Below are 10,469 nucleotides of genomic sequence, written 5' to 3'. Positions count from 1 at the left end.
TTTCCCTCGTTTGTGTTAAAATGAAGGAAAATAAGCGAAATAAGAAGGTTTATATTCAATAAAAGTGGCGAAAAGCCAATCAATAATGCAAGAAATGCATAACGAGGGGCTGCCTACTCCTAACAGCCCCAACTGCTACCGCCCCACCCTCGAAGCTGCAGCAGAAGCCGCATGCACTGCTGCTGCATGCAGCTTCTTATTCAAACAATTTAGCTGTATATCTTCTTTTAATTTATTTAAAATGCCTATTTATTCATTAATTTTGAATTCTAATTTAATATAACACTCACTGATACTCGCGCTGCAGGCACACCATCCCTGCGCTCGACTGCGGTGTACAGACACCTGAACTTCTAATTGTTTGCCTCCTTCCCTATTATATATATTTCATTTGAATTCTTATATATATATATATGCATTTATGTATAACTTTTACTGTTGTGGGTTATAAGCAATACTACTACGGTTTGCAGCCTGGTGTAAGAAGGCAGATTAAAGAGCTGTGTATCTGCAACAGGAGATAACGATTGTAAGTAAGCGATAATGAGAGGCTGATTGATTATTATATTTATTTATTTATTATTTTTTATTGACGATCTCTGCAATCTGAACAGCTTTAAAAACTTTTTAAACATTCTCTATACCCTCAGATACCGCAGCAGCAGCAACAGCAGCAGCAACAGCAGCAGCAATGTTCAGTGCAGATGCAGTGTGAAGTATGTGCTGCAGCAACATAACTGGCTGTCTGCTGCTGTTGTTGCTGCTGTTGCTGCTGTTGCTGCTGCTGCTGGCTGTCTCCCTAAAGAAAAGGAGAAAAGACAAAGCGAATTAAATTGAATTACAACTCAAAGAAAAAAGGGGGTCCACTTGAATAAACTGGAGGCAAAAAATGCTGTCAAGACATCCACATGCATGCATGCATGCAGTAGACATCCGCATGCATGCAGAAGAGACGTGCATGCAAGCATGCATGCATGCCTGCACGCACGCATGCAGAAGAGATCCACCTGCATGCATGCAAGCATGCATGCATACAGGGAGTAAATGTGCATGCTGCCAGCCCCATAAGAACCTTCATGCATGCACAAGCGTTTATTTGTGTTGCTGCAGCGTTCAAGCCCCAAATGAATAGCCTTGTGCCCCAAATGAATAGCCTTGTTATGCATGCATGCGGATGGGTTAAACATAATATAATATACTATACTATACAATAATAATATATTATATTTAAGCCCCAAATGAAGAAGAAGGTTTTGCTCCCTGCATGCGCATGCGCATGCGTCTCTTTAAACGAATTCGCAACAAAGCCCCTCGACAGCGAGCAGACAGCCAAAAAGTTTTAATTAAATTTGATGCGGCGCTGCTGTCTTCTTTTACACCCTGTATTTCAATATAATACTGCAGCATATCTTCTGCTCGCTGCAGCAGCCTGCGGTGTACGTATATGGCACAGAGACACAAAGAAAGTAATAATGCATGCATTAATGTTAAAGGAAGCACTTGCTGCTGCTGCTGCTGCTGCTTCTGCTGCTACTTCTGCTGCTATTTCGATTTCTGCTGCTGCTGCTGCTGCTGCTGCTGAAGTAGCAGCAGCAGCAGCAGGTGTTTCGTTTTATCTTCCCGTTGCTGCTATTATTATATTTTATTTGTAATATTATTTAAGAGAGTGAAGCTAAATAAATAAATAGAAATATCCTTTATTGTTCACATCTGCATTAACAAGCACATGCTAATATCTAAAAGAGACAAACAAAAAGAAATAAAATAAACAAAATAAACAAAATAAATAAAATAATATTAATAAATACAAACCTCAAATCACCAGACGCCCGCCTCTCTATGTTCAAAGCCAACGGAGGTAAAGACCTGCAGCCCCAAACAACAAATGCAAACGTAAATGCATGCAAATGCATGCATATATATATATATATATATATATACATGTGCATGCATATATATATAAATATATATATCTGTAGATATATAATCTGCTCGCGAAGAGCATGAAAGCCCAAAAGGACAGAAAGAGAAGAATAAAGACAAAGAAAGAAGAATAAAGACAAAAGGAGACAACATAAAGACAAAAGGAGACAGCCTCAAGACAAAAGGAGACAACATAAAGACAAAAGGAGACAATATAAAGACAAACAAAGAAGAATAAAGACAAAGAAAGAAGAATAAAGACAAACGGAGACAACATAAAGGCAAAAGGAGACGGCCTCAAGACAAAAGGAGACACACTGAAGACAAAAGGAGACAGCCTCAAGACAAAAGGAGACAGCCTCAAGACAAAAGGAGACAGCCTCACTGAATATCTCCCAAAGTTAACGAGCGATGAAGGACCTGCAGCGTCAGCAATTCGTCTTTAAGAATGTCGCTGTCTCTGCATATAAAACAAAGACAAATAAACAAAGAAAGGAGACAGGTAAAGCGACAAATAAACAGAGAAAGGAGACAGATAAAGCGACAAATAAACGAAAGGAGGAGACACAGAAACACTCGGAGACAAACAAAATAAAATAAGAGTAAAAATAAAGAAGAGAAAATAAAGACAAACAAACGAACTCAGCAACAAATATTAAAAATATTATTCACCTGCTTCCTGCATGCATTAAACCAATCTCCCTCAATGCCTCTACATTGCCTTGCAGAGCAGCTCGATTGAGCTGTCTGTACACCAGACTCATAGGCTGCTGCTGTTGCTGCTGCTGCTGCTGTTGCTGCTGCTGTTGCTGCTGCTTAGGTATGGGATGAGACGGAGGTGCTTCAGTCAAGGGATCGTCTCCGTGTGGCTGCACCGGCTGCTGCAGCGCCGTGGGGAGTCCAGGAGCCGCAGCCGCAGCAGCAGGATCGTCAGCAGCAGCAGCAGCAGCAGCAGGAGCAGCAGCACCAGCAGCAGCGCCAGGGACAACTGCAGCACCCGACTGCAGCAGAAAGGCGGAGTTCCACTGAGCGATTTCGTAGCCTTCTTCTGCTGCTGCTAAATTCAGCAGCAGAGACCCCTCATAATCCTTCTCGTTGTACAGCTGCAGCGCTGCAGCAAGCACAGCAGCAGCATCAGCAGCAGCAGATGAAGCAGCAGATGCAGTGGATGCCGCAGCTGCAACAGCAACTACAGCAACAACCAAAGCAGCACAGACACCGGTGACTCACTTGCAGCAGCAGCAGCAGCAGCAGCAGCCCACCCACCAGGACAAGCAGCAGCAGCAAACAAAGACGTTGCAGCAGCAGCAGCAGCAGCAGCAAACCAGGACAGCACCATAGGCAAACAGCAGCAGCAGCAGCAGATGGGGAGGCCCTGAAGCAGCAAACTAGCTTCTATTACCTCTTCGGATGTTGTCTGCACTGACACCGTATTCTGCTGCTGTCTTGAAGGCCTATTCAACGCAAACACCCCTAAACCCTAAACCCTAAACCCTAAACATTAAACCCTAAACCCTAAACCCTAAGCTCCACCCGTACGTTCTACCTAGGTAACGCAGCCGTAGCCCTTCACGACGAGCCCCAGTAAACTGCAATGCGTAAACCCTAAACCCTAAACCCTAAACCCTAAACCCTAAACCCTAAACCCTAAACCCTAAACCCTAGGCCCTCACGAGTGCTGCAGCTTTGCATGTCTGTAAGTTATTTTTGTTTTGTTTATCTGCTGTTGTTTTAGCTGCGAGCGCTTCTCCTTCTCTTATCCATGCCAGATGATAGCCGCCTTCTGCTGCAGCATTGATTAAACGAAGAGACAGCTGCAGCAGCTGCAGCAGCAAAGGAGACAAAGACAAAAGGAGACAAACAACATATCTACTAAAGATAAAGAAGCATATGAGGGGACAAAGACAAAAGGAGAAAGGCATATATATAATATATATATAAATATCACATATATATTATATAATATATATATAAATATCATATATATATTATATAATATATATATATATATATAAGACAATGCAGGAGACAAAGACAAAAGGAGACACACAGAGACACACCACATTTATTAAAGACAAAGCAGCATATATATATGTATATAAAATATATATAATATATATAAAATATATATATATATATATTTGTTTATTCATTAAAGACAAAGAAGGAGTCAAAGACAGTACAAATAAAGAGACAAAGAGTAATAAATAGAGAGACAGAGACAGACGCAAATAAAGATAAACCCATCAAACAAAAATAAAAAAGAAAGAGAGACAAAAAGAGATAAAGACAAACAAAGACAAAGAAAAAGAAAAAGAGAGACAAAGAAGACAAACGGAGACAGCAATTGAAATAAACAGAGATAGACAGAGACAAAGATAAAGACAAAGAGAGACATAAACGAAGACAAACAGGCAGAGGCGGACAGAGACAAAGACAAAGAGAGATATAAACAAAGACAGAGAGACAGAGGCAGACAGAGACAAAGACAGAGAAGGAGACAGTAATAAACAAAGACAGAGAAGGAGACAGTAATAAACAAAGACAGAGAAGGAGACAGTAATAAGCAAAGACAGAGGAGCAGACAGTAATAAACAAAGACAGAGGAGCAGACAGTAATAAACAAAGACAAAGGCAAGGACAAACAGAGACAAAAGAAATAAAAAAAAATAAAAAACAGAGACGAAGAAGACAGACAAAAGAAAACACAAGCAGAGACAGACGCAAACATAAATAAATAAATAAATAAATAAATAAATAAATAAATAAATAAATGTATATATATGAGACACCGACATAAACAAAAGGAGACAAAGACAGCGACAAGCAAAGACAAAGAGAGACAGAAAGAAAGACAAAGAGAGACAGAAAGAAAGACAAAGAGAGACAGCAAGACAGACAAAGAGAAGCATATAATATACAGCCGCACTTTGTCTCTTTCTATTGCATCTGCTGTTGCTGCTGCTTGCTGCTGCTTAAGCTCGCCTAAAAAATAAAAAGCCTCTGCATGCTCCTGCAGCGCTGCTTTTGTAAGATAATACTCGGCCTTCACCGGGTCCTTCTCCACCACAAACCCCTTGCTGCTGCTGCTGCTGCTGCTGCTGCTGCTGCTGCTGCTGCTGCTGCTGCTGTTGGGTGGAGCTTCCGTCCCTACCCAGTAGAAATACCCTAAATAGTTTTGTGCGTCGGCGTCTCCAGCAGCAGCAGCCTAACAAACAAAACAAAAAAAATAAACTCGATGTAAACGTAACAGCAGCATCCCCTCCTGCTACTGCTGCTGCTGCTGCTGCTGGTGTAGGCGCTGTTGCTGCTGCTGCTGCTACTGCTGTTGCTGGTGCAGCTGCTGCTGTGGCTAGTGCTGTTGATGATGCTGCTGTTGCTGCAGAGTTCGACGACGCAACAGCAGCACGCGTTGCATGCGCATCTCACAGCAGCAGCAGCAGCAGCAGTAGCAGCGACAGCATCAGGAGCAGCAGCACGAGTAGCACCAGCAACAGCACGAGCACCAACAACAGCATGAGCAGCAGCAGCACGAGAACCAGCAACAGCACGAGAACCAGCAACAGCACGAGAACCAGCAACAGCACGAGAACCAGCAACAGCACGAGCAGCAGCAGCACCAACAGCAGCAGCAGCAGCAGCAGCAGCAGCAGCAGCAGAGTCTTACCTGTTTGAGCAGTTTAAAAGCAAGCTCTAAGTTTTGCTGTCCTCCGCCCCTCAGATTTTGCAGCGCCAAATCGCGCAGCGCTGCGCCCATTCGACAATTCGCCGCCCTCTGCAGCAAATCCGCCACGCGACTGCGACGCACAAACCCTAAACCCTAAACCCTAAACCCTAAACCCTAAACCCTAAACCCTAAACCAAAAACCATAAACCATAGACCCTAAGTCGTATAACACAAACCCTAAACCTTAAACCCTAAACCCTAAACCCTAAACCCTAAATCTTCAAAACGCAAACCCCTAAACCCTAAACCCTAAACCCTAAACCCTAAACCCTAAACCATAGACCCTAAGTCGTATAACACAAACCCTGAACCTTTAACCCTAAACCCTAAACCCTAGGCCCTTAACACTAAAACCTATACCCTAGATGCTGAACTCTAGCCCCGAAGGCCTTTTGACTAAACCCTAAACCCTAAACCCTAAACCCTGGATGGAGCAGAAGCATAATGAGGAGACAGATGAAGATAAACAAAGCAAGGAGGCAGCGCACCGCTTTCCCGCCTCGTCAGCAGCGCTCGGCTGCTGCTCTTGCTGCTGCGGCTGCTGCTGCTGCTGCTGCTGTTGCTGCTGCTGCTCCAACAGTTTTGCAAGCTCATAGCAGGCTACCGGGTCGTCATTCTTTGCTTGGCCTTCCCAGTACTGCAGCACGTCCTCCTGAACCCAAACCCTAAACCCTAAACCCTAAACCCTAAACCCTAAACCCTAAACCCTACGCCTCAAACCCAACACCCACAAACCCTAAACCTCTGCAGCAGAACATTTTATTTCCGCGTGTCTCTGAGGTGTACAGTACAGACATCAGGAGAAGCGCCTTTAAAACGAGAATGCTGCTGCTCATGCTGCTGCTGCTGCTCTTGCTGCTGCTGCTCTTGCTGCTGCTGCTCGTGCTGCTGCTGCTTACCTGCTGCCTCGCTGCATTTTGCTGCTCTCTGTGTTCCTGTTGCGTAAGGGGGGAGAGACGCGCTGAGGGCGGCAGCTGCAGCAAAGGAGACTGCGGAGACCGCAGCTGCTGTTCATTCACTTCTGCTGCAGCTTGCTGCAGCAGCAAACACCAAACAGCAGCAGCAGCAGCAGCAAAAGCACGTACAACAAAAGCAAACAGACAGCACGCTAACCCACTCTATCTGCAACAACGCTGATAGCCAGTAGCAGCAGCAGCAGCAACAGCAGCAGCACTAGCAGCAACGGCAGCAACACTAGCAGCAGCAGCAACAAGAGCAGCAGCAGCAGCAGAAAAAGCAGCGGCAGCAGAAAAGGCAGCAGCAGCACCAACAGCAACAGCAGCAGCAGTAGAAAAGGCAGCAGCAGCACCAACAGCAGCACGAGCAGCAGCAGCAGCAGCAGCAGCAGCAGATACTTTGTAAATTGCTAGAGCTGCCCAGCAGTCGGGCTCAACACCATCGCCATGCAGCAAACTGCGTAGACACCGCAAAATAAAACATAATAATAAAAATAAACAAACAAACAAAACACAAAAAAGCAAATAAATAGAATAAATAAATAAAATAAACAAAAGACAAGAGACAGCAAGAAGGAGAAAAGAGAGGAGAGACAGCAAAGAAGCAACAAATAAATAAAATAAATAAAATAAAATAAATAAAGCAGACGAAAGAGAGGGGCGAGAAGAGACAGCAAGAAGGAGACAGCAAAGAAGCAACAAATAAATAAAATAAATAAAATAAAATAAATAAAGCAGACGAAAGAGAGGGGCGAGAAGAGACAGCAAGAAGGAGACAAAAGAAAGAAGAGAAACGCGTCATACTATGTAGCAGCAGCAACAGCAGCAGCAGCAGCAGCAGCAACAGCAGCAGCAGCAGCACACCGGAAAGCAGTTGCTAGGAGTGAAGGGATGTAGCCTGAAACCGCCCCAAGAAACTGCAGCTGCGTTGCTGCTGCTTCATTTTGCTGCAGCAGCGGAGGCATATACACAGCAGCAGCAGCAGCAGCAGTAGCCGTAGCAGCAGCAGCAGCAGCAAACAGCCCCACTGAGAAGCGCCGTCCGTGAGGCACTAACTGCAACAATCATCCCTGGTGCAGCACCAACAGCAGCAGCAACAACAACAGCAGTAACAGAAATAGCAGCAACAGCAGCAGCAGCAACAGCAGCCGCAGCAGCAACACCAGCAGCAACAGCAGCAGATACCTGCACTCCTCCAAGCCCCACAGCATGCGCAAGGCCGAGTGCATGCAGCGCGGGGCCGTAGCCGAGAGCAGCAGAAGCAGCAAAATGCTGTACAGCAGCAGCAGCATCGCGATGACTCCTGAAACCGCCCCAAGAAACTGCAGCTGCGTTGCTGCTGCTTCATTTTGCTGCAGCAGCGGAGACATATACACAGCAGCAGCAGCAGCAGTAGCCGTAGCAGCAGCAGCAGCAGCAGCAGCAGCAAAACAGCCCCACTGAGAAGCACCGTCCGCGAGGCACTAACTGCAACAATCATCCCTGGTGCAGCAGCAGCAGCAGCAGCAGCAATAGCAGCAGCAACAGCAAGAGCAGCAGCAGCAGCAGCAGCAAAAGCAGCAGCAACAGCAGAATGCGACCAGGCTTCCTCTATGTATGCTGCAGTGTACGTACACCGCAGACAAATCAGCAGCACCAGAAGCGCTGTGAACATATAAAGCACACAAAGCCTTAGGTATGCTGCAGGGACAGCAGCAGCAGCAGCAGCAGCAGAAAAAGCAGCAGCACGAGCAGCAGCAGCAGCAGCAGCAGCGTATCTTAAGCGTACTATGATTGCCTTTAAGAGGGCAGCAGCTTTGCGGGAGTCTTGTGGTTTGCCTCCCTCTCCAAATCTGCTGACAAACCCTAAACCCTAAACCCTAAACCCTAAACCCTAAACCCTAAACCCTGCACGTCTCCTTGTGCACTGCTAAGATGTGCGGTGCATCTGAGGGTTTAGGGTTGAGGGTTTTGTTTGTCCTCACGACAAACAAAACCCTAGCTCTTCCTGATGTCTAGGGTTTAGGGTTTAGGGTTTAGGGTTTAGGGTTTACTTCAGTTCGAGCGCCTGCGCGAGCTTCAGCTCCCTATCCGAAGGACCCTGAGGGCTGTTGCTGCTGCTGCTGCTGCTGCTGCTGTTTGCTGCAGAAAAAGCAGAAGCAATCGGTCTCGTTTGTTCGTCTGTTGCTGAGGCTTCAAATATATTTTTGTCTCCCTCCAAGTCAGCAGCAGCAGCAGCAGCAGCAGAACAGCAGCAACAATGCAGCGGCAGCAGCAACAGTGCAGCAGCAGCAACGGTGCAGCAGGAGGAGCAGCAGCAATACAGCAGCAGCAGAAGGCGTGTATTTACCTGGTTGGGGGTCCTGTAGCTGCTCATCAGAAGCAGCGTTGCTGCTGCAGATGACAGTGCTAAGCAGCACCAGCAGCAGCAGCAGCAGCAGCAAACCAGCCCTGGGGGCCCCCTTAAAGAGGGCCCCCAAGGGGCCCCGTACCCTATGCCGATCTATCAGCAGCATATCCTGCGGCCTGCTGCAGCAAACACTTCATGTGGGGCCCCACACCTGCCTAGGTCAAGCAGCGACACGGCTCGAGCCCCTGCTGCTGCTGTTGCTGTTGCTGCTGCTGCTGTTGCTGCTGCTGCTGCTGTTGCTGTTGCTGCTGATGATTCCGCTCCTGCTGCTGCAAGCTGCGGTGCTGCTCCCGGCGTCGGCTCTGCTGCTGTGGCTGCCTCTGATGCTGTTGCTGTTGTTGGTGCTGTCCTTGCTGCTGTTGTTGTTGCTGCTGCTGCAGCAAATGCTGCTGCTGCTGTTGCTACTGTTGGTAGCGGAAAGACAGCGGAGGGTCGGGGGCCCCCTGCTGTGCTGCTGCAGCACGCAAGGGACCTCCACACCATAAACCCTAAACCCTAAACCCTAAACCCTAAACCCTAAACCTTTACAATCGCAAAGTAAATCAGCATGTGTGTCTGTAATACCTTCCATATATTAGCAGCAGCAACAGCAGCAAATTTGCTGCTGCGGCGGCAGCAGAGCAGCTTCGAGGCCTCAGGGGGCCCCCCAGCTTGGGGGCCCCCAAGCGAACGAGTATATACAGCAGAGAAAATAAATTATTATTATTATTATTATTTGTTTATATGCAATATTTATTGTATATTTTTTATTTGTGTTTGCTGCTAGACAGAGTACTGCAGCGCAGAGGCCCCCTGCCTCACTGAGGCCTCGGGGGCCCCCTTGCTGCGTGCAGCAGCAACAACAGCAGCAACAGCAACAGCAACAGCAACAGCAGCAGCAGCAGCAGCAATAGCAACAGCAGCAGCAACAGCAGCAGCAGCAGCAGCATAAGCAAGGGTGTATCAGAGCTATGGCTGCTGACTGGTTGTTGCGTCAAGGGCCCCGGCTGAACCGCCTTGTGTCTGCTCTGCTGCAGCTGCTGCTGCTGCAGCTGTTGCTGCAGCTGCTGCAGCAGCAGCAGCTCGCCTCTTGTCTGCTGCTGAGGCCCCACAGCCATTCATTAGGGGCCCCCTACAGTGTCTTCTCTTTCCTGAGCTGCCCATACACTTCATTGAGGCGTTCTCTTTATCAAACCCCCTTCTGCTGCACTGAGCAGCAGAAGGGCCCCCAGCTTCCTGGAGCAGCAGCAGCAGCAGCAGCTGCTGCTGCTGCTGCAGCAGTAAGAGCTACAACAGCAGCAGCAGCAGCAGCAACAGCAACAGCAGCAGGAATAGCAGCAGATTCGTTTGCAAGTGATAAGATTGTCTCTGAGGGGTTCAATGACTTGCTGCCTTTGTTAAAAGATATTTCTGCTGCAGTAGGGGGGCCCCCAGAGGCCCCCTGGGCCCCCCCTATGAGTAGACTAGGCTTTATAAATGAAGAGCAGCAGCAGCA

At 47.2% G+C, this 10,469-nt stretch overlaps 1 protein-coding gene across 1 annotated transcript; it reads right to left on the bottom strand.

Moving 5' to 3' along the window:
- Positions 1 to 2,304: 2,304 nt before the first annotated feature.
- Positions 2,305 to 10,092, bottom strand: EAH_00049590 (hypothetical protein, conserved; the record flags this gene model as incomplete). The annotated part of the gene is made up of 12 exons (XM_013394353.1): positions 2,305 to 2,383; positions 2,596 to 3,034; positions 3,326 to 3,377; positions 4,853 to 5,131; positions 5,591 to 5,720; positions 6,139 to 6,302; positions 6,550 to 6,684; positions 8,375 to 8,441; positions 8,640 to 8,727; positions 8,936 to 8,994; positions 9,147 to 9,490; positions 9,958 to 10,092. 12 exons carry the CDS (start codon positions 10,090 to 10,092, stop codon positions 2,305 to 2,307), a joined length of 1,971 nt encoding a protein of 656 aa, XP_013249807.1.
- Positions 10,093 to 10,469: the final 377 nt, after the last annotated feature.

The sequence above is a fragment of the Eimeria acervulina genome, genomic scaffold (genome assembly GCF_000499425.1).
Source record: "Eimeria acervulina Houghton genomic scaffold, Eah_scaff807, whole genome shotgun sequence".
Lineage (NCBI taxonomy): Eukaryota > Apicomplexa > Conoidasida > Eucoccidiorida > Eimeriidae > Eimeria > Eimeria acervulina.
The sequence above is the reverse complement of the archived record's forward strand: the minus strand, read 5'-3'. Positions and strand labels throughout refer to the sequence as shown.